The 23421-nt window shown below is 40.3% G+C and overlaps 3 protein-coding genes across 10 annotated transcripts; 2 read left to right on the top strand and 1 right to left on the bottom strand.

Moving 5' to 3' along the window:
* The first annotated feature begins 97 nt into the window (after positions 1–97).
* On the top strand, positions 98–4346 carry LOC116620897 (RNA-binding protein with serine-rich domain 1). The gene is made up of 4 exons (XM_032386848.2): positions 98–207; positions 355–498; positions 2525–2655; positions 2870–4346. Coding segments are annotated over exons 1-4 (1041 nt in total). The 5' UTR covers positions 98–205; the 3' UTR covers positions 3634–4346.
* LOC5497577 (probable cytokinin riboside 5'-monophosphate phosphoribohydrolase LOG4) lies at positions 4337–22184 on the bottom strand. 8 transcript variants are annotated; one of them, XM_048719380.1, is made up of 6 exons: positions 21981–22184; positions 11761–11811; positions 11453–11532; positions 5673–5740; positions 5259–5334; positions 4337–4738 (listed from the first exon to the last, which is right to left on the bottom strand). In XM_048719380.1, the coding sequence occupies exons 1-6, from the start codon at positions 22054–22056 to the stop codon at positions 4595–4597; spliced, it is 495 nt and encodes a 164-aa protein (XP_048575337.1). In that variant the 5' UTR covers positions 22057–22184; the 3' UTR covers positions 4337–4594. The 8 variants fall into 8 exon arrangements, with proteins under 8 accessions (XP_048575337.1, XP_048575335.1, XP_048575334.1 ...); XM_048719378.1 differs by having other exon boundaries at positions 11668–11811; positions 21981–22178; XM_048719377.1 differs by lacking the exons at positions 5259–5334; positions 5673–5740 and adding exons at positions 9650–9725; positions 10063–10130 and having other exon boundaries at positions 11668–11811; positions 21981–22173.
* LOC125557102 lies at positions 17910–21459 on the top strand. The gene is made up of 2 exons (XM_048719373.1): positions 17910–20236; positions 20513–21459. The coding sequence occupies exons 1-2, from the start codon at positions 19580–19582 to the stop codon at positions 21242–21244; spliced, it is 1389 nt and encodes a 462-aa protein (XP_048575330.1). The 5' UTR covers positions 17910–19579; the 3' UTR covers positions 21245–21459.
* Positions 22185–23421: the final 1237 nt, after the last annotated feature.

Below are 23421 nucleotides of genomic sequence, written 5' to 3'. Positions count from 1 at the left end.
CAATGGTTATCGAGAAAAAAATCTGGAGTAGTCTGCAAAATTTGGATCATCGAGGAATATATATAAAAAAAACTAAAAATTCGAATTTGTTGATTCGGCACCCTGTGTTGGCACCGCCATCTTGGCCGAGCCAAGATGGTATTGGAGGACTGGGCACAAGATTACTAGTCAGCGTCGGCCGCCATCTTGTATCTTCGATTTTAGAATGTAAGAAAATCCTTCAAATCCTTTACCATCCTTTGATTTATACATCTGTTCTTTTGATATTTTTAAATAACTTATGTATTATTGCGATTTTAGCAAATTTGTATGACTTTTTATTAAAGTTTCGTTGTTATTTTGGATTGTTTTTAGGGGTCGCCGCAGTCGTTCGCCTTCGCCGGTTCGTCGCAAAGATAAGGACAAAGAAAAACGAACAAGCAGTACTAGGGGACGGAGCCCAACACGCAAGGATAAGAAAGACAAGCCAGCTCGGCGACAGAGCTCGTCTTCGAGCAGGTAAGCTCAGCTCAAACGCTTAGCCTCTCATATACGAGGTTTAGGTTGCTTTCACATTTTGACCTCGGGTTTTGGCAGACCAAGTGTTAAGTGGGTCTGTTTTATCATTGTATCTTGAGGGTGGACGTTTGGAAATTATTATATGCTTGATGCAAGTATTGATAGTTAGATAAATAGCTTGATAAATGCCATTCAAGGCTCTGGTCTGTTTTCTCATACAGAGGCATTGCATATGAACTTGTATGATCGAATTCAAGTTTTAGCATCAATAGTTAGATAAATAGCTAGATAAATGCCATTCAAGGCTCTGGTCTGTTTTCTCATACAGAGGCATTGCATATGAACTTGTATGATGGAATTCAAGTTTTAGCATCAATAAGCCTGGTTTCCATATGGTTCTGTCTGTCGCTTCTGTCATATGAACTTGCACACCAACTGCACAGACACAACTCAATGAACTAATACAACTACTGGTTTCCATATATTGTATCAGTCGCTCCTACTTTATCTGTTTACGCGCCATTTATGAGAAACATGGCGGCAATAAGTGAATGAGAGAGGCGTTTTTGCTTGTTATCTACTTTAACGGGCTGTTCAACAAAGGAGAATGCAGAATACACAGATTTCGGGTACGAGCAATATACCGAAGAAGAGAGGAGCTCAGGCTGTTTATGTACTTGTATTTTCATTCCGCCTCGTTGGCAGGTTTATGGAATTGATTGGCCAACTTCTTCCAACAATTTTCTCTAACTTGTCGTTGGAAAATTTGTTATAGAGATATTTGAATCACTGTAGAGCTTCCATAAACAGCGACACAGAGCACACATGTGTTTCTTCCTCCTCCGCCATGTTGGAAACGAAGTGCATTGTAGTATATAGTTATGTTGTATTTGTCGTATTTGTCGCTTGCAATGGTTTCCATTTACAAAATGCAGTTGCATCACGCTCATTTCCTGTCGTATCTGTCGTATGGGATAGAACCAATTCTATCTCAAGCGACAAGTCCTATCTGTCCTGTTGGGTCCGTATGGTTGTATCTGTCTTATAGAATTTTTTCACACGACAGATACGACCGAAAAGACAGATGCAACCATATGGAAACCAGGCTATAATTAGATAAATGCCATGAAAGGCTCTGGTCTGTTTTCTCATACAGAGGCATTGCATATGAACTTGTATGATGGAATTCAAGTTTTCGCAAATGCCATGAAAGGCTCTGGTCTGTTTTCTCATACAGAGGCATTGCATATGAACTTGTATGATGGAATTCAAGTTTTCGCATCAATAGATAGATAAATAGCTAGATAAATGCCATTAAAGGCTCTGGTCTGTTTTCTCATACAGAGGCATTGCATATGAACTTGTATGATGGAATTCAAGTTTTAGCATCAATAGTTAGATAAATAGCTAGACAAATGCTATTAAAGGCTCTGGTCTGTTTTCTCATACAGAGGCATTGCATATGAACTTGTATGATGGAATTCAAGTTTTAGCATCAATAGTTAGATAAATAGCTAGACAAATGCTATTAAAGGCTCTGGTCTGTTTTCTCATACAGAGGCATTGCATATGAACTTGTATGATGGAATTCAAGTTTTAGCATCAATAGTTAGATAAATAGCTAGATAAATGCCATTCAAGGCTCTGGTCTGGTTTCTCATACAGGGGCATTGCACATGTCTTGCATCAACAGGCTTATTGATAAATGCAGTGAAGCCTTTAGAGCCTTAAAGGTGTTCACCCTTACATCACCTGCATCACTAGAAACCTCCACCCCCTTTGAAGTCCACCATAAATGACACAGCCAAATAGTTTGACGCTCCAATCCCTCTGGCAAAAGATACGAGGTGTGATTGACTTGGTGGTAAGGGACTTGGGAAAGAGTGTTGAATCTCCTTAACCAATAATCTTTTTTTCTAATTATCTTAGTTATATGCTTGATGTAGCTGATGGAAATGGATGCTTAGTTTTGCAGGGTAGCATAAAATGTAAAGGCTTTCTTTGACTCTTATGCTTCGTTCCACAGCTCATCTTCAAGCTCTGGTAGCTCTAGTTATTCCAGTAGCACCAGTTCTGGGTCAAGCAGCAGTGGGAGTAGCCGTAGCTCAAGTTCCAGCAGCTCAGGGTCTAGCGCATCAAGTTCCAGTAGTGGCAATGGTTAGTTACCCAAACCTATCCAGGGATCTACATAGAAACCCTGGTTAAAGAAGCAACAGTGTAGCCCCCCAAAAATTCTAGTCAATGTTTCAGTCATTAATGTTTTATTGGCAAGGCCTTTGTGTACTATTGTGAAATGAACTATTTATTAGCTTTTTACATCTTTTCAAACAGTCTTTTGATATATTCAATCATATATTGTTTGCTTATTTAGATGCTGCTAAGGTCAAGAAGGAAGTCAAAGAAGCAAAAGGGGAGTCAAAGGAGGTTGTAAAAGAGTCAAAAGAAGTAAAAAACAAAGCATTACCTGACAGTAAACCAGCAGTAAAATCATCACCGTCACCACCACCAACAAAACCAAGACCGTCACGCCGTTCACTCTCAAAGTCAGTCTCAAAGTCACCCAGCCCTGCACACAAGGGCAAGCGATCTTCCTCTTCATCATCATCACGTTCCCGCTCAAGATCTCCACGTCGGCGCAAGAGAAGCCCCACCCCCAAACCTACCAAGTTGTATGTTGCTCACCTGACACGTAATGTTAACAAAGACCATGTGCAGGAGATATTCAGTGTGTATGGGAGAGTGAAAACAGTTGATTTGCCAACAGACAGGACAAATAACCTCTCAAGAGGCTTTGCATACGTAGAGTATGTTGACCCAGAAGAGTGCGAGAAGGCCCTCAAACACATGGATGGTGGCCAAATTGATGGCCAGGAAATAGCAGTACAGAGTGTCCTCCCACCCCGGCCCAGAGATGTGCGCCCTGCTTACAGACGCCCCAGCCCACCACGCCGTAGACCCCAGCAGTGGCGTAGGAGTCCCCCAAGGTTCAGAGGGGGCGGTGGGTTTAGGCCTATGAGGCGGTCCCGTTCTGGTTCTCCCCCTCCTCGTAGGCGTCGGTCTCCATCACGCTCACGTTCTAGGTCTCCCGCCAGGCGAAGGCGATACAGTAGCTCTAGCTCCGACTCCTCTCGGTGAAATTCTGCATGCAGGCGTCATACTTAGATCAGTCAAAGAGAATGCGTCAGCCTCTCGACTTTTGTTCCCTTTGCATTTTAATTAAAAATACAAAAACACCATCCAAAAACAGGGCTTTGGTGTGGATAAGCTAATGCAAATAAATTTTTTCCTACTCTTTGTAACTCCGCTAGGAGGATAATATGGTGGCTGACAGTAGAAGAGTCGCTTGTCAATACCCAACTTTTGTATTAGATAGTTATCTATTTAATATAGCGCTAGTTTAGTTTGGTATTTACCATTTTACAGATTAAGATTAAAGCTGCATTTTCACCAGTTTACTTCCGGTCAATTACGTAAGGATCTCCAATGATTTTAAACAGAAAACACGAAAAATATTTCAAAATATAGAAAGCAGTTTCTTTGAGGATGTTACTGCTAATTTAGAGCGGATGGCATGTTAAATATTTCGGATTAGAATAGATTCTTTTGTCTTTTAACAGTTGAGGTTTCCGTCGGACCCCCGGAAGTAAACTGGTGACATCGCGGCTTTAATCATGGGTAGTCTGCTTATTTGTTCAAGTGAACAACCAACCAAGACTCTTCAGTGAGTGTGATAGCCTGTTCCTATTGTCTCTTTTCCATTGAAAGACGCTTGAACACTTTCTGTTTCCTTATGAAAAATACTTTGTATATTTCTGTGTTTTAACATTAAAATATCAGATTTTTCTGCTTTTCTTTATTCAAGTTCTCGATCTTACCCATACGAGGAAAATGAAGTAATACAACAGAGGGTAATTGTGGATCTTGCACATAGTAGATCTCTAAAGGCAACTGTACAAACATCTCTGTCCTTGCTGGTGAAAACAGCCAACATTGTTCATTGCAGTCTGCCTTTCCACTTTCTAGATAAAGCTTAGATACTTTCTGCAAACCTTTCAGAGCATGAAAAGTGTACACACATACAATCATCTGAATGCTATTAGCTTTGCAGTATTTTGTCAGATTCCTCTGCCAACCTCTGAAGCAAATCATCACAGTCCTCTGATACCATGAAAAGACTTCCATTGTTAGCAAAATTATTGTCATGTGCTCCAATAAACCCACTATGTTTGGCATGGCTAACCTACAATGTAAAATTAAGAAAATATTGAAGTGGCAGCAACAAAATTTCTCACAATGACAACTCATAGACAGAAAACACCTGCATATAAGAACCTGGAGATGATATAGTAGCTGCAGGCTGAAATTTGGTATTCTAAGCACCCTTTTTATAAAAATCAAACCAGCCTATCCAGGGTACGCACCTGGAGGGTCTTAATTCACCTGTCCCTACCCCTTGTGATAGAATGTTAGTTGCATACTAATGATTTCCTGAGTGGGGGGATCAGGTAAATATTGAAAAGGGATAGTATTTGACAATCCTTCAATAAAAAATGACCTGCTTTTTCGTGGCAAAGGTGGGGGGGTTCCCTGTACATCCCTTGGTACAGTCCACAATAGTTTACCAGCTTTGGTAAGGAATATAAACAATAACACTGAGCCCGGTATACCCTCTAGGTACAATCCACAATAGTTTACCAGCTTTGGTAAGAAATATGAACCATAGCATACGTAAATTCCCATGCATGTCTGGCATGTCTTACCCAATCAATGATGCCCTTGTAATAGTCACAGGTATTTACAACTCCTATGGGCTTGTTATGAAGTTTCAACTGCCTCCTGGTTAAAAAATAAATGTTGCTCATCAAAAATGCAATAAATGACTATCATTTACCAATACAGTAACAAAGGTCAATGGCAGGCCTCAAACAATGCAGGGCCACCCACTGTTCATTTCTTTTTAATAAATCAAAAAACCTCTGTAAGAATCTGGATCTGCTCTTTATAAATGCGGAATCTACATTCCCCCCCTTCCTAATCAGCTATGGCCCTGTAAGCGAATAGATGGACCTTCCTTTTGACCTATTTTATATTCCCTAGCTGTAAAAATCAAAACACATTTTCTATGTGTGTTTAATAAAAAGGGTGATGTTTGAGACTAACCAAGTTATAATTACCAAGTTATCATTTCCATCAGCTCCTCAGCGGTTCCATAACCTCCGGGCAGGGCTATCAAGGCATCGGCCTGAAAGAACAACACCATCCCAAATTCTAGACTTTTTACTGTCTTTTTATTACTATGTTTAAAAGAGAAGTAATCCATGGCAGTTTGAAGAAACAGAAGCTCTGCCTTAAGTAACCTTATCCAAGAAGGAGAAATACCTGGAATCCAAGGTATTAACTTTTGAGGGATGGTGGTTATGAGCAAGGGGGGAGGGGGTACCAGAGTTTGACATATAGTACCACTAAAAAGAATACAAAATAAAGAAAATGTATAATATTTTTTTTATCCATCGATCAATTTATACATAGTGCTTGAGACATATTTACAGTGAGGACACAGGAAGCGGGCAATGCTGAACAACTTTGACCAATCATATAGGGCTTGAACAACATAAAATTTTCCAGCCAATCAGGTTGGAAAAAAAAAATAGACACAACTCTTTAAGCTCTCTTGCCCAAAAAAGAGCTATTCAATAAGGCCCACAAAGGCTCCTGTTTCTCACAGTCAACCACACAAACGAGGTCAAATAAATAATGTAAAGCGTTTCTCATTGGCTGAAATGTTTTTAAATGTTTACGGTGTTCAAGTCGAATCTGATCAAAGTTGTTCAGCATGGCCCGCTTTCTGTGTCCTCACTGTAAGTACATGTAAACATGTTACTGAAAAAAAGACATTTTGAAGTTTTGGGGCAAAAGACTCCCCTGCTCTATGGAAACGAAAAAACATGCCATAGCCAGAATCAATATTTTATCGAGACAAAGCTGGATGATAAATTCAACAAAAGCAGGTGCTTTATCCCATACTATTCAATTGTGAAACACTAAACATCAACATATTACCAAGGCAAGTGCCTCACTTGCCTCATCCTGGCTTCGGCCCTGACATGTGGCTTTTTTTAGCATGCATCTTGCAAACAATAATATAATGAATGTGGAAAGGCAGATTATTATCAAAAGTAGGTCAATTAGTGCTATATCATGTATGGGATATCATTTGGGATCTCAAGAGATTCCAGATCAAGAGATTGCAGATCAAGAGATTGCAGATCAAGAGATTGCAGATCTAGAGATTGCAGATCAAGAGATTGCGGATCAAAAGATTGCAGATCAAGAGATTGCAGATCAAGAGATTGCAGATCTAGAGATTGCAGATCAAGACATTTTAGATCTAGAGATTGCAGATCAAGAGATTGCAGATCAAGGGTTACCTTGTCTAACATGTTTTGTTTCCTTGTATGCATGTCTTGGACAATGACTGTTTTCCCAATGGACTCCAATAAAGATGGACCTATAAGAAAAAGCTTTAAAGTTTACTAGTGGGAATGGATCAGGGGATGGATCAGGGAAGGGATGCTTTGCCGCACAGTATCAGGTCTACAAGGGTAATTTGGCTAAGAATATCATAATAAGGTTACTATTAACTTTTTGTGATGAAAAACTCTGGAAGGAACCCCGTGACTTTGCCGCCATTGTCATGGACTGTCTTAGAGACTACTCCCATCAGGCCTGTATTACCACCTCCGTAGATAAGCTCAATACCCTTCTCTGCCAGGCTTTTTCCAAGGGCTGGAAATTTGAAATTAAACTACAGTTATTCTCTTTTAATGTTAAGTTTTAGGAAGGGGCTTTCTCAAAATTTCTAAAGAAGCTTTAAGATGAGAAATTGGAAGTATTCTATCTTATAATTGATACTGAAAAAAAGGAAATACATGGATAAAAGAAAGTTTATCCAATAGCCAAAAATGTCATAAATTAGCCATTAAAAAAATGGGGGATGGATGTAAACGCAAGAATCGCCCATGTAATTGTTGATCTACTTAGCCCAACTCTCTGCCCCACTCGGACATTTCTGACGGTCGAAGTTCTTCCACACAATTCGTGACGGGCTTCATAATATAATATATAGTTTCACGAAACTCGGAAAATAGTAATTTTGCGAATAAACCTACTGCAGGGCCAGCTATCAGGCTATGTGACAGGTTTATACATATGTTGTACCTCTTGCGGCTTCTTCGTACTTTGGGTTATTTCCCAGGCTAGAACCACAAAATACTGTGACTGCCTGTAATGGCATCTCGGCGTTTGTTCGGTTTTACTTTTACTTTAGAAGTCGAAAAGAAACAATTTATACAGTATAAATAAACCGAATAAACCAAACCAATAGACGTCAGGGCAAGTCAGGCCTTCCTTGATGTATCACAGGAAACCCAAAATCGTGTTTTACCTAAATCTGAAAGCGGCGCTTCTAGAGTTTTAGTGGCCGAATATTTCCATTTTTTCTATTACTCATCCCGAGCTGTTTGTGGACGATAGATAAACTGATTTCATTAAAAGAATATAACTTGTCTAAGAATCTCTTGAAAATAAACTTTCTTCGGGGACCCAGAGAGTCGAGGCGACGAAGCGAGACGAAGCAGCGAGAACGCCAGAACGAGGCGGAACAAGGTTGGTGGAGGGGGAGGGGGTGTATTGAAGAGAATGGAGCGCTGGGAAGACGTCTTCTCCCTCCTTTCTCTTTTCTCCCACCCCTCCCCACTCGGCCGCTTCGTTCTCGCGCCTCGTTACTCTGACCTGAAATAACGCCAATTGACGCTTTCCTTATAGACATCTTTTAGATTGTACTGGTAATATAGCAATGATCAACTCCAATAACTTTGTTTTTTGTGTGTAACCAATAATTTTGCATATTTGGGTAACCATTTTATTGAAAAATCATACGAGGGTTAGACAGTGGTTTGTTTTCACTATTCGCTCTGTTCGCTTTGCTTGATTTCGTCAGATTCCTTTGTCAATCTCTGTAGCAAATCCTCAGAGTCATCTGATACAATGAAAAGGCTCCCATTGTTAACTAAATGATTGTCGTGTGCTCCTATAAACCCGTCATGTTTGGCGTGGCTAACCTGCCATGTAAAATAGAGAAAATAATTACGTCAAACCAGGTTAAGCGTCGCCCCTAGAACCAATTATTGAGTTCAATACTATCTGAGATAGGAGGCGTTTATTAGAGAGGGCTTTCATTATAAACTAAAAACATAACAAGCAGGTTCAGCGTCAACCCGTTACAGCGGGTTGAGAACCTTCAAGTTCCTATAGTATACTATGGTCCCCAAGCCGCAGTAGCGGGTTGACCAACCGGTTAGAAGCCAACCCACTGTAGCAGGTTGAGTGTCAACCCGTTACAGCGGGTTGAGAACTAACAAGCTTCTATAGTATACTATGGTCCCCAAGCCGCAGTAGCGGGTTGACCAACCGGTTAGAAGCCAGCTCGCTGTAGCGGGTTGAGTGTCAACCCGTTACAGCGGGTTGAGAACCTTCAAGTTCCTATAGTACACTATGGTCCCCAAGCCGCAGTAGCGGGTTGACCAACCGGTTAGAAGCCAACCCACTGTAGCAGGTTGAGTGTCAACCCGTTACAGCGGGTTGAGAACTAACAAGCTTCTATAGTATACTATGGTCCCCAAGCCGCAGTAGCGGGTTGACCAACCGGTTAGAAGCCAGCTCGCTGTAGCGGGTTGAGTGTCAACCCGCTACAGCGGTTTGGTTTCTAACCGGTTGGTCAACCGTTGCCATTTTTGTGGTGGTAACGTATATTAAAAAATGACTCAAAATGCATGTCTTGTTTAGGCATATCCTTTAGCTATTACTTTGAATGAAAGAGCTACATTCGCCTGTACCATAAAAAGTGGAGAGTCCTAATTAACTGCACCCAACTCAAGTAGAAACACCTTTCCCTTGTTACAATTTTCGTGGCAAAGGTTGGGGGTTCTCTGTACATCCCTTGGTACAGTCCACAATAGTTTACCAGCTTTGGTAAGGAATATAAACAATAACACTGAGCCCGGTATACCCTCTAGGTACAATCCACAATAGTTTACCAGCTTTGGTAAGAAATATGAACAATAGCATACGTAAATTCCCATGCATGTCTTACCCAATCAATGATGCCCTTGTAATAGTCACAGGTATTTACAACTCCTATGGGCTTGTTATGAAGTTTCAACTGCCTCCTGGTTAAAAAATAAATGTTGCTCATCAAAAATGCAATAAATGACTATCATTTACCAATACAGTAACAAAGGTCAATGGCAGGCCTCAAACAATGCAGGGCCACACACTGTTCATTCCTTTTTAATAAATCAAAAAACCTCTGTAAGAATCTGGATCTGCTCTTTATAAATGCGGAATCTACATTTTCCCCTTCCTAACCAGCTATGGCCCTGTAAGCGAATAGATGGACCTTCCTTTTGACCTATTTTATATTCCCTAGCTGTAAAAATCAAAACACATTTTCTATGTGTGTTTAATAAAAAGGGTGATGTTTGAGACTAACCAAGTTATAATTACCAAGTTATCATTTCCATCAGCTCCTCAGCAGTTCCATAACCTCCGGGCAGGGCTATCAAGGCGTCGGCCTGAAAGAACAACACCATCCCAAATTCTAGACTTTTTACTGTCTTTTTATTACTATGTTTAAAAGAGAAGTAATCCATGGCCAGTGTAGTATGAAGAGACAGAAGCTCTGCCTTAAGTAACCTTATCCAAGAAGGAGAAATACCTGGAATCCAAGGTATGAACTTTTGAGGGATGGTGGTTACGAGCAAGGGGGGAGGGGGTACCAGAGTTTGACATATAGTACCACTAAAAAGAATACAAAATAAAGAAAATGTATAATATTTTTTTATCCATCAATCAATTTATACATAGTGCTTGAGACATATTCACAGTGAGGACACAGGAAGCGGGCAATGCTGAACAACTTTGACCAATCATATAGGGCTTGAACAACATAATTTTTTTTTCCAGCCAATCAAGTTAGGGTGTTCCCACATTCAATCAACAGACAAAGATAGAAAAGTAAACATTCTGAAAGGAACTACTTTCAATATACACGCTCTGCAATGAATTATTTTTTTCGGATAATAAGGTATATTCCTGTGTAATGTGAATGAAAAATAGACACAACTCTTTAAGCTCTCTTGCCCAAAAAAGAGCTATTCAATAAGGCCCACAAAGGCTCATGTTTCTCACAGTCAACCACACATACGAGGTCAAATAAATAATGTAAAGCGTTTCTCATTGGCTGAAATGTTTTTACGGTGTTCAAGTCGAATCTGATCAAAGTTGTTCAGCATGGCCCGCTTTCTGTGTCCTCACTGTAAGTACTTGTAAACATGTTCACTGAAAAAAATCCACATTTTGAAGTTTTGGGGCAAGAGACCCCCTGCTCCTCTCTGTCCGCCACACCTGCTCTATGGAAACGAAAAAACATGCCGTAGCCAGAATCAATATTTTATCGAGACAAAGCTGGATGATAAATTCAAAAAAAGCAGGTGCTTTATCCCATACTATTCAATTGTGAAACACTAAACATCAACATATTACCAAGGCAAGTGCCTCACTTGCCTCATGCTGGCTACGGCCCTGACATGTGGCTTTTTTAGCATGCATCTTGCAAACAATAACATAATGAATGTGGAAAGGCAGATTATTATCAAAAGTAGGTCAATTAGTGCTATATCATGTATGGGATATCATTTGGGATCTCACGAGAGTGCAGATGAAGAGATTGCAGATCTAGAGATTGCAGATCAAGAGATTGCAGATCAAGAGATTGCAGATTAAAAGATTGCAGATCAAGAGATTGCAGATCAAGAGATTGCAGATCTAGAGATTGCAGATCAAGACATTTTAGATCTAGAGATTGCAGATCAAGAGATTGCAGATCAAGGGTTACCTTCTCTAACATGTTTTGTTTCCTTGTATGCATGTCTTGGACAATTACTGTTTTCCCAATCGACTCCAATAAAGATGGACCTATAAGAAAAAGCTTTAAAGTTTACTAGTGGGAATGGATCAGGGGATGGATCAGGGAAGGGATGCTTTGCCGCACAGTATCAGGTCTACAAGGGTAATTTGGCTAAGAATATCAATAATAAGGTTACTATTAACTTTTTGTGACGAAAAACTCTGGAAGGAACCCCGTGACTTTGCCGCCATTGTCATGGACCGTCTTGGAGACTACTCCCATAAGGCCTAAATTACCACCACCGTAGATCAGCTCAATACCCTTCTCTGCCAGGCTTTTTCCAAGGGCTGGAAATTGAAATTAAATTACAGTTATTTCCATATTTCAAAAATAATGGAACGGGGCTTTACCGCTGTAATCCTGGTTACTAAACTTCTTCAGGCGCGTACTCAGGATTGGCTGAGGGGATTGCGCAGGTATCCTATGGAAAAAGCCTGGTATTTGAAGATTCCTTAATAAGGGATGACCCAGTTTTTGGCCGCCAGGGGGTGGGGGGTGGGGGGTACGCGTCTGTTCTTGTTTACTTATCAGTTACTATTCAGTTAAGTAAAAAATTACCTATTTTTTAGAATTATTAGAATTGGAGAGTACAGTAAGGATGGAAATACAATAACATATTGTACAGCGCTATTTAGCGGATTTAAAACAATTTCTATTTCAGTCACTAGCCTGAAATATTTAAAAGACGATCAGTCGGTCGGTCGATCATCATTTTTTGGGGTAGTTAACGTGACTTTCAAGAGTGTCAATATGTCGGCGCCGCTCAGAAAGCACAAAATTCAAACGTTTACTGTTTGAGAACTGAGCAATAATAAACGCTAAATTTGTAATTCAAGAAAATATCCATACCTCCCTCCCCATTGAGGGGATTGGAAATTCCGGGGGGGGGGGGGGGGGGTTCAAACGCCCAGGAATTTCCAGAGGGGAGGGGGTAAGATGCCCTTTTTCCTTATCAGTTACTGTATTTATTTTTTTCCAGGGGGCTGGAAATTCCAGAGGGGTGGGGGGTCATACCTCCAGCCCCCTCAATAGGAGGGGGGGATATGGATATTTTCTGGAACTACACAATTGGTAAAGAAATTTTATAGAAAGAAATGATAGTCTTCCTCTTGTAGTTACATTATAGTTATTTTTTTGCATATAAATTCACAAACGTCTAAGCTAGAAACCATGACAAGATACTCTACTCGACATTTGTCTAGAATTCAGGAAAATTACAAAAAAATGCTGTAAATAGTTTTAGAAACCATATTTATAATGCGTTTCCATCTATCCTAGCTGATTTAACTAGGTAATTTAAAATTTTTATTATGAAGGACCCCCCTGACTGTGAGAAGTAACTATTAACTCAAGGCGTCCTCGGGGACCCAGGGCGTCGCTGAGATCGGGCACACAGGGAGTGCGCGAAGCCTGTTTCTTTCTCGCGCCGCGCTCCCTGTGTGCCCGACCTCCGCGACGCCCTGGGTCCCCGAGGATGAACTCAAGGGCACAAAACGGATCTGTTCCGCAGCCCGATTTTTTGCTGGCTGGGAAGGTGTTAGACCCCTCGGTTGCTGGGGAAAAATCGTCCCGAATGCTTCTGCAAATTTGTGGAGTCGAACTAGTTGTGCTGGGAATAATTTTGGGGGTGCTGGAGCGGATGCTTGGGGAAAAAAGTCTAGCTTGCGTAGCAAGCGTTTCTGTGGGTTTCCAGCGCAAAAGAAACGCCACGAAAGCAAAGAAATGAGAGCTCCCGAGAAATGGGAGCGAGCGAAATGGCGATCTTTTGCTTTCGTGGCGTTTCTTTGCGCTGGAATCCCACAGAAACGCTTGCTACGTAGGCTAAAAAAAAAGTCGTGCAGATCGGTTTTACGGGCAATTATTCATGTGTATGTATTTTTTCAGGGGCGAATTTTAAAGTAGGTAAATAACAGAATGACTAAATATAAAAATGCGCCAATATCTTAGAATTCCTTTTATAAATTTTAATAAAACTTCCTCTAAGTGTCGACCGGGGTCTGATGTACAATATCCTATAGCTTATATGTAAAATTTCCCGTTGCCATAGAAACAGCAATGTAAACACAAGTTGCATTTTTTAAAATTTTTTAAAGTTCATCCCTAGCTACATGGCATGGCCAAATAGTTTGATGATCCGATCCCTGTAGCAGAAGATACGAGCTGTGATTGACAAGATGGTTGGGAATTCGGGAAACAAACCAATGCTGGCTGGGAAATAAAAGGAATGGTTCCTCCTGGGAGAAAGGAACAGATAACTTTTTCCCAGCAAGTTGTATGTCCTCCCAGTAACTGATAAGTAACTTTAGTAACTAAGATCACGTAAGGACCTTCTCAAAATTTCTAAAGCTTTTAGAGAAAAAATCGAAGTGCTCTTTATCATAATTGATACTGAAAAATTGAACAGAAGGAATCAGGGGTGGATCCAGACTGATTTAACTGATTCCAGTGAATCACTCAAAATCTTAGAAAAATATTTTTTTTGTAGATTTGAATTTTAAAACGTTCAATAAAAATAAACATCTACTGTTGTCTGTTATTTAAACACTATTAGACCTGCTTCCTGGGTTATTTCGCTGTTATTTCCTTTAGCGCTTACACAGCATTTCCGGTCCCCCCCCCCCCCCCCCCCGGGAAATATTGCTCCTGATGGTGAATGATAAATCTAGTTTGGGGGAGGGGACCCATTTAGAAATTTTGCGTGTGTATAACAATTTTGCGCGTGTTCTGGAACCACTTAAGCTCTTCACCGATTGGCTACGGCTCACGCGGAACTACTCAAGCTCTGTTTTGATTGGTTGCTATAACGTGTGAATCACTTTGGAATCAGTTGACAATAAAATCCCGATACTACCACTGAAAAAGTAGGCCTTTGCTTGCTTAAGCGTGTGATCTCTTGTACACATCTCTCGAACCGAAATCTTAAAAGCGAAGCATGGCTTCATAAAATGCAGACGTTTCTCGTGGAGAGCCTGTCTGCCGAAAGGAGGAGTGTTATCCTTTTGATTATGGTGTAGAATTTGATCGAATTCAGATCCCGAGAAGTTGGAATTAATGATGAAAGTGTGGCGACAGGACGATAGCTCTTTAGAATTGTCTATGAGTTAATTATGGCAATGGAAAGTGGTCGCCCTCGTAAGTGAAATACATAATGTTTTTAGCAAAACCCCCGGACAGTGTATTCTTAGTATATTAATGGCATTTCTGTTTGCCCTGTGTTTTATTTGGGAAGATTTTCGGCTGTTATTTTAGTAAGTCAAATAGGCTGGTAAGATACCACACATGAGCAAAATTGACCAGTACACGAATTTTCGATGCCTCTAATGGATAAATCTAGGAGAAACATGCAAAGAGGAGAAGTGCCAATAGATCAGCAACTAGATGGGATAATCCACCGTAAAATTGATTAGAATTGAGAGGTCATGGGGTCAATTATTGATACGAATTGCTGTCTGTGTGGCACAAGCTACGTTATAATGCAAGGGGAGGTTGTTTTTTAAGTATATATTACAATTACACGATTTGGATATTGCCAAGGGGTATTCGAAGAGAATAACTGGTACTTGCCTCGCCACACTTTCAAGAACACAAATCTGACCAATCCATTAATGAAGTCACTCAGTTTTAAATGACCAAAAGTTTAATACAGCACCGGTGAAACGTAACCTTGAATTTATGATCTCACTGTATAAATTCCTAAAATGCCAAATGCATCCCTAAAAATTCTGCAAATTGCATGTTTCAAACACGTAATTTCATAAATTTCCTGTTGGGCATGCCCCTATACCCCCCCCCCCCCCCCCCCTTGATTGGTCCGTGACCATTTGTAATCAGTCAACTTTAGGCCTGGATCCATCCCTGGGGTTAGAACTGTAAATGTTTTCACAAACCGAAAATGTCATAAATTGTCATCAGAAAAAAAAGAAGTCCGAAATAAAAAGCTGGCTAAACAATTTGTTATTTTTTGCCTCTTCATAATGCAACAATCAAAGTACAGGCCCGTACCCAGGGGGGTGCACGGGGTGAAACGCACCCCCCCCCCCCCCCCCCCCCCCCACACACACACACACACACACACAACGGCCAAAGGTCCACTTTCGGTACTCAATAGACGTGCTATTTGTAGACAAAATTATAATCCATAAGCTAGATCACTCTGGATTGTCATTAATTCATAAGTCAGACTTTATTTTTAGTCGAATCCGACAATAAACTTTCCGAGGAGATACTGCAGAGGAATAACAAATCCATTTTTTTCGGGGGTGGTCAGATTATCAGAAAACAGGGTCATGTTTTCAAGATAAGCTATGGAGCCAAAAGAAAATCTGATTTAATCAAGGATTATCTTGGGATATTAAAATGGCCGATAATTTAATCCGAAAGTAAAAAGTCACGCGTCGATACTCACAGTCGTCAAATGATTTAAAAGACACATATAGCCAGCCCAAGTATACCAAACATTCACGCTCAATAGCCGGATCAAGAGAAAAGAAAGAAGACAAAAGCAACTGGTTATGTGACAAGCCTGGTGGGGATACCAAGAACCACGGGAGCGGGCCGCTCTACCAATTGACTTCAACGTCTGTAAACGACCGCACACATGAATGTGTGCAAGTGCTACAAGATGAACAGTTTCTAACAGTAGGAACTGTTAATCTGGTGGCATCGGGTGTGCGCTTATCAATCTTCTTGCAGTCTTCTTGAAGAGTCAGAGGAGTATCTCGCCAATTAGAATTTCACGCATTTACAGGTGATACTGTATCCTGTTGTGCGGGTAGGGGGAAAAGACAGTACTTGCTGTATTCCCCGAAGCCACAGATGGTCTTCGACAGCTAACCTTCAGGCCAGTTAAGATAAAAGACAGAATGTTTGGCAACACTTGAGTAGACAAGGCAAGAATGCAGCTCTTCGTAAGGAACAGCATTTGATGTCATTCTACCGACGAGGCAGCTATCATACAACACACCAAGAAAGCTGCCATTGTCGGGGGCAAGCACTCCTCCCTGTCTCAATACTTCCGTCTTTTTAGCACAATGGACAACAGTTGCCATAGCCGCTTTGGACAAACGCTACTAGAGGTTTCCAAGGCGTGCCAAGAAGCCAAAGAACTATTAGATGAGGAACCAAGAGCTATTAGATGCAAGATAGGCTGCCCAGCACGCTGCACTTGCACCAAAGCCAGCTTGAAATGTTCAGCCCTTTGCAGCTCCATTGAATCGTTTAACGATAAAGCTGTAAGATATCTGATCTTCATTAAATAAATAAAACAATTCTCATCGAAGCTTGTTATTACGTTAGACCGACGTATTATGAACACACTCCTTTGTTTTATAAGAATCTATTTTCAAGAACGTCCAGCCCGACTAAGATTTAACTAATTTTTAACAAAATGCCGAGGCTAACATAGCAAGAAAACATTTTCTTTATATTAAATTGGTGCATTTATCATTTGTGCAATTCTATTTTTTTTTTAAATGATTCATTGCTTATTCGTATATGCATTAATCTGGTTTGATTAGAGTGTTCAGAAACAGGTTTGAAAACCTACGTCCGGTTTAAAAAAAGGTAAAATTAATTGCAGAAACCTAATCAGTTTTGCTTTTTTACAACTTAAAAGTATTAAATGGATTTCATGAATATTTAAGTCGTAGACTTTTAAACAAGATCTGCATCTCTGTGCTTTCAAAAATGCCAAATTTAATCTCCAGTGCAAAATGGCTGCAATTTAATAAACCATATTAGTTGTGGATGAAAGCAGATTTTATCTTGGCTCCATAGCTTATCTTATAAAGGTTATAGAACTGCAATAAAGTTGGTGTCTTTTGCTAGAGGGCGCGGGGTGAAATAAAAGTACGAGGTTTTACTTTCGACTACTTCCGGTTAAAGGTGGCTATCACCTTTAAAGTTCCAAAAATGACAAATTGGCGGTTATTTTAAAAAATATTGGGTTTAAATACATTCTTTGACTTTCATATTAGTTGTCTAGTGAAAAACAGTATCAAAATGTGCAAGTTTATTTATCTTTTATAAAAAGGTAGTTTACTTCCGGTTCAAATTGGCGGCCAAATCAATACTCCTTATTAATTAGAAATTAATGCCGATCTGAGCTTGGCTCTATAGCCTATCTTAAAAAGGGTATTAAAAACTATCACTATGCTAAAATTGGTAACTTTAGCAAAAAGTGCGCAAATCAAACACATATCCGCTGGACTAAGACGTGCTATGTGTAGACAAAACTATAAATAATAAATTGAATCATCTTGGTATGTAGCCAAATCCGACAACGTGGAGATTGCAAAGGCATAAAAAAAAATCCCTTTTTGTTCTTTCGGAGGTGGTTAGATTTTGATCAGAGAACTCCCCCCCCCCCCACCTCCCGGAAAAAAATTAGGTCTGTTACTGATGCATGATGTTTTTTTGGTGTGCGCCATCTTCAAAGCATGCAGATGCAGCATGGCTGAAATGGAAAAGCTTGAGAATTTTTTGAGTACTAATAAGAAGAACCAACTAAAATGGAGCGGAAACTCCGATAAACTAAAAGACTTCCTAGTGCACTTGATGGAGGAAGGAAGTAACGAAAAACTAGTAAGCGTAACCCAAATCGGGACGACAAGTGCACTAAAATTCGAATCGGTGACCGTTAACTTTTACTTGAGCACGAACACGCTGCAGGTGCAAGGTGCGGGAAAAGACGTTTATATAAGTAAACTCACTACTCTAGCTACTAAAAGCAGTAGTAACGCCATGAATGAGATACAAACTGGAGCGAAAGAACAATCAGCGGCTGGATCGATCGAGAAGGAAAACAAGAAGGAAGAGCAGGTGGTGCACGATGCTCGGTATGAGGAGATCGAGGCCTTCATGGCGACTTAAAGAGTGTTTAACGCTAAAATTGAAGATAAAGTCACAAAGAATACCATCGAGATCGGAGAGCAAAGCATAGAAATAGAAGACTGGAAACAGAAGACAAAACACGGAATCTCCGATGCTAAAAGGGAATGTGAATGTAAGATTGAAATGCTACGGTCCGAATTAAGCGCTAGCATCAATGATGTTGCGAAAAAAATATGAAGCCTGACAAGTAAAGTGACAAGTGAATTTAAACTGATAAAAAACAAATCGACGTCAGCGGCAGAGACTATTCTGAAGATACTGGGAGAGCTGGGAGAAATTAAAGAGCAACTCGTGAATACAGAACAATCACTCACATCACGGATCACCAAATCGCCCTGTCTTAACCAGACCGAGGGCTCCACGATAGAAGTGACCAGCCCGCAAGACATGAACAGTCATAAAGATAGCCAGAGAATTAGTAAGGACGACAGTTGGGGACAAATCACATACACAGTCTATACTAAAAACCGTTTTGAAACGCTCCAGGACGAGGTGCAGCCAGGTGTACCACAAAGCCGCGGTAAAAGAGCCAGTGAGACCTGGAATATTCGCTCGCTTGGATACCGAATCTCGAAAGAACCAAACAATCATTCTTTAAGAGATACTCTGAATCGGAAAAGGAGAATCTTTAAAAAAATGTGCAAAAGAAAAAAAGAAAATCATTACGCGAACATAATCAATAATATCGACTTTAGAAATTCTAAGTCTTTATGGAGACAGTTGAAAAACTGTTTCCACATCGGTAAGTCAACAAAAGCGTCCCCAATTGAGACTGAAAATGCGGGAAAATTTTTTCAGCACTTCAAAAATTTGAATGCAACAAATGAAGCACAGCCCAAGCAAAACGGACGAATAGATCATGGGAACTATCGGGAGGGGCCCCTGGACTACTGAATAAGCGAGGAAGAAATTATAAAAGCCATAGAAAAACTAAAATCTGGGAAGGCACCAGGCGCAGACAACATATTGAACGAATTTCTAAAGTGCAGCAAAACGATCTTGAAAAGTTATCTCGTTAACCTTTTCAACAAAATATTAAACTCTGGGGTTTACCCCACAATGTGGAGTTAGGGTTTTATAGACCCGATTCATAAGAAGGAAGATCCATCGAAACCTGAAAAATACAGGGGCGTAACACTTTTGTCAACGTTAGGCAAAGTTTTTATGTCAATCATGAACGAAAGATTATACAATTACCTAACGGAGAAGGGCATTTTGAAAACAGAACAATGTGGTTTTAGGAAAGAGCAAGGACCAATAGACAGCATTTTCGCTCTAAAGTCACTAATTGACAAGCATGTCAAAGCGAAACCCAAAAAAACAAACAATTTCCTGTTTGCGTGCTACGTGGACTTTAGTAAAGCATTCGACTGCGTCCCTAGGGCGAAACTATTTGAAAAACTGAAAGCAGTAGGTGTTACGGGGCGTTTCCTCGACATAATCCAATCAATGTACTCAAATGACAAGTCTTCCGTAAAAATTGGAAGCTCCATAACTGAATCATTTCGATGCTACGCAGGCGTGAAACAAGGCTGTATGATTTCGCCAACATTGTTTAATTTTTACTTGAGCGACCTCCCAGAAAAACTAAATGAAAAATACCGAAATGATATTGACCTAAACGGTGTGCCATTAAGTTGCATTCTCTATGCCGACGACTTAGTTATCCTATCAAAATCAGCAAAGGGCCTGCAAGAATATCTGAACAGCCTCGAAGAATATTGCAAAGCATCCGAACTATCCATCAATCTAGATAAAACAAAAGTGATGATTTTTAATAACACCGGGAAAACTATGAATAATTACAGAATCTTTTACGGAACTTATAAAATAGAAAATGTCAAAAGTTATAAGTACCTTGGACTCCATTTTTGCCCTTATGGAAATTTTAATTTGGCTAAGGAGGAGCTCAAAAAAGTAGCATTAAAAGCGATGTTCAAGTTAAGAAAAGAAATGGGAGAGCACTTCAGACAAGATATCAAACTAACTCTCCGCCTTTTTGACACCTTGATACAACCAATCCTACTTTATGGAAGCGAAATATGGGGAGCGGACTACAAGGGAAAGTTAGAAAAAGATCCAATAGAAATGGTCCACACCAAGTTTCTAAAATGGCTTCTCGGCGTAAACCGATACTGTAGCTCGAACGCATGTAGGGCTGAATTAGGACGATTCCCTCTCAGAACAAAAGCAAAGTGTAGAGCGATCAAACTTTGGCTTAAACTTTCAAACAACAATGGGAATAACGAAAAACTCTCCCGCAAAGCATTCGCTACCATATCTAATTATGAAAACAAGAACTTTTGGCATAGAAAAATTAAACAAATACTAGACCTTGCGGGTAGGAGCGATATTTGGCTGACTGACACAAACACTCCTGAAGCAACTTACAGTTTTCTTCAACAAAGGCTTTATGACATTGAACAACAGACATGGCTTAGCTCTATTCAAAATGACAACAGAAAAGACCAAGAACAAAAGAACAAATTGCGTACGCTCAGAAAGTTTAAACTGTCCCACAATTTAGAAGATTATCTAACGGACGTAAAAAATATTGACCATAGGATTGCCCTTACTAAATTCAGGCTAAGCAATCATAAGCTAGCAATTGAAACTGGAAGGTATGAAAAGCCATATAAAAAACCTAACGAAAGAAAATGCTTAGTATGCCAGACAGGTAAAGTGGAGGATGAAGAGCATTTTCTGTTAGAATGTCCGGCCTATAAAGATGATCGGGATAATTTACTGGATTTCCTTAAAACGCATGCAGGTATCAATGTTAGAACCATGCCAACAAAGAAAATAACTTCGTCAGAATTATGGGATTGAGCCAGAATGAAAACGTGAATCGGCGCTTAGCAAAACATATTTTTAAATGTGTGAAGGCAAGAAATGTGAAGCTTGATGATTACGTACGGTGACGTCACCTAATCATTCGAAACAAGAAAAAAAATGCAGAGGGCAAAGTAAGAAAAACATATTATTTGTGGATTTACGCCGATGTAAATGTTTTATAAGGTGCCATGAATAAAATCTATCTATCTGCAATTCATACTAGATCTGTTGATCACTTAGATCAACGCAACCAAACACTAGTTTGTTATAAAGGGAATGCGATGCTTGATATGCGTCATAAAAAAAGATCTGTTGAACACTTAAACAAGTAAACAATATTCTAATCATGTAAACGCACGATCCCCCATATGGATCTACTTCGACCCCACTCTCTGTCCCACCCGGACATTTAGGCCGTCGAAGTCCTTTCTCTCGAGGTAACAAGGTCAAACACAAACAAGACTTTCTCAAAGACGTTTAAAAAATTTGAGGTTTAGAGGCCATTTTCGCTCGATCGCTTTTCGCCACCTCATTTACTCTCGCTTTGTTCGCTTCTTTTATCTCGCTTCGCTCGATTACTGTCTACAAGGTCGACTTGGGGCAAGTCTAGATAAAATACTACAGAGTTATTCGCGCTGAATAAGTGCCATAAATGAAAACGCAAAGAGCATGCCTATGAATTGAAACCCTTGCTTTACCATTCCTTATGACAGGTTTATACATGTCGTACCTCTTGCGGCTTCTTCATACTGTGGTTTGTTTCCCAGGCTAGAGCCACAAAAGACTGTGACTGCCTGTAATGGCATCTCGGCGTTTGTTGGCTAGAACTTTCACCTTAGAGTCTGAGAAAAACAATTTATGCAGAAGGTATAAAAGCACAAACACGTTACGTGACGTGACGACTAGCCAGACGCTGACCTTTACACCTTTCTGGAGGGTATAAATTCAGACAAGCTTGAAATCAGTGAAAACAGAAGTTTGAGCGTTTAGCCCATCTATGCGAGCAATCTGTAACTGACAACTTATAACTACTGTAAAATTGACCATGTAATAAGCCAGTAAATAATTTCTGGCATGCATTTCGCTTTTATGATTCAACTTCGAATAAGTTGTCAAATTTTTGTCAGATAGTTGTCCAGAGGCGTACCCAGGGGGGGGGGGGGGGGGGGTGCACAGTGTGCGTGCGCACCCCCCCCCCCCCTTGGCAGCCAAAAAGTGGTTCATTTCTTATTGCGGAATCTTCAAATTCTTTAATTTTTTCATATGATTCCTATGACTGCAAACACCACCTCAGCCAATCCTGGGTACGCGCCTGTTTATCAACTAAATTGTGCTGTACATGGGGCTTTAGCCCTTCATTGAAGCAAAATTGCTTAACTCTCAATAAAAAAAAAATTCGGTTACTAAAGGTAGTGCTCTCTCTTGGGTTAAAAATTGCTTCAACTACACCCAATGTGCTACTTTTTAGGGGAAAAATTTGCTTTTGCACACGCAAAATTGCTATCGCGTTGGTGAACTCTAAAAGTACAATATAGCTACGAAGATTGGCATAGCAATCGGGCCGAGACGAGATGCTAGTAGTGCCGTTGACAGCTGTTTCGTCCTTATTAAAGCCGCATTGTCAGCAGTTTACTTCCGGTCGATTTTTTGAGGATGTGATTGATAATTTAGAGCGGATGGCCTTTTTAATTTCTCGGATTTTAATAGATTCTTTTGTCTTTTAACGGTTGAGGTTTCCGTCGGACCTCCGGAAGTAAACTGGTGACAACGCGGCTTTAAGGTCTGGCTAAACTAAGCGATATGTCGAGTGCGGGATGTAACGTGTGCGACATGTCTCCTAAATGTTTCCTAGTTTAAGTCCGGCGCCCACGGTGAGCAAAACTTCATTCGTGCAATTTGCTCACTGCCTCGCGAGGCCAAAAACCCACAGTGTGCGGACGTCGATCGAACGAGCTCACGTCTCGCTAGTAACTGAAGCAAAATTCTCACCTGCTTGAGCTGTGAGTTCGCCTCGAGAGGAGTGAGTAAATTGCACGCATGAAATTTTGCTCACCGTGAGCGCCGGGCTTTAGCCACTACCAAAAACATGAAGTGCCCGAGAAATTTTGTAGAGCGCGACATGAAAAGTTTCTCATCTATCCGAGAAACATTTCTTTGTCGCTGTTACAAGA

This window comes from Nematostella vectensis, chromosome 12 (genome assembly GCF_932526225.1).
Source record: "Nematostella vectensis chromosome 12, jaNemVect1.1, whole genome shotgun sequence".
Classification (NCBI taxonomy): Eukaryota; Metazoa; Cnidaria; class Anthozoa; order Actiniaria; family Edwardsiidae; genus Nematostella; species Nematostella vectensis.
Note: the sequence above shows the minus strand (reverse complement) of the source record. Positions and strands in the feature narration are given on the sequence as shown.

What these genes read in the sequence shown, in the direction of transcription:
- LOC125557102 (XM_048719373.1), top strand. Translation starts at nt 19,580, where the DNA reads ATGTCAATCATGAACGAAAGATTATACAATTACCTAACGGAGAAGGGC. An exon ending in ATTACAGAATCTTTTACGGA is followed by an intron (nt 20,237 to 20,512) that starts ACTTATAAAATA and finishes GAAATGGTCCAC; the next exon opens with ACCAAGTTTCTAAAATGGCT.
- LOC5497577 (XM_048719374.1), bottom strand. Translation starts at nt 22,056, where the DNA reads ATGCCATTACAGGCAGTCACAGTCTTTTGTGGCTCTAGCCTGGGAAAC. An exon ending in AGAGTTTTTCGTCACAAAAA is followed by an intron (nt 11,533 to 11,667) that starts GTTAATAGTAAC and finishes TTTTTCTTATAG; the next exon opens with GTCCATCTTTATTGGAGTCG. An exon ending in ACAAGGGCATCATTGATTGG is followed by an intron (nt 8,619 to 9,649) that starts GTAAGACATGCA and finishes TTTACATGGCAG; the next exon opens with GTTAGCCACGCCAAACATGA.
- LOC116620897 (XM_032386848.2), top strand. An exon ending in CAGAGCTCGTCTTCGAGCAG is followed by an intron (nt 499 to 2,524) that starts GTAAGCTCAGCT and finishes TTCGTTCCACAG; the next exon opens with CTCATCTTCAAGCTCTGGTA. An exon ending in AAGTTCCAGTAGTGGCAATG is followed by an intron (nt 2,656 to 2,869) that starts GTTAGTTACCCA and finishes TTGCTTATTTAG; the next exon opens with ATGCTGCTAAGGTCAAGAAG.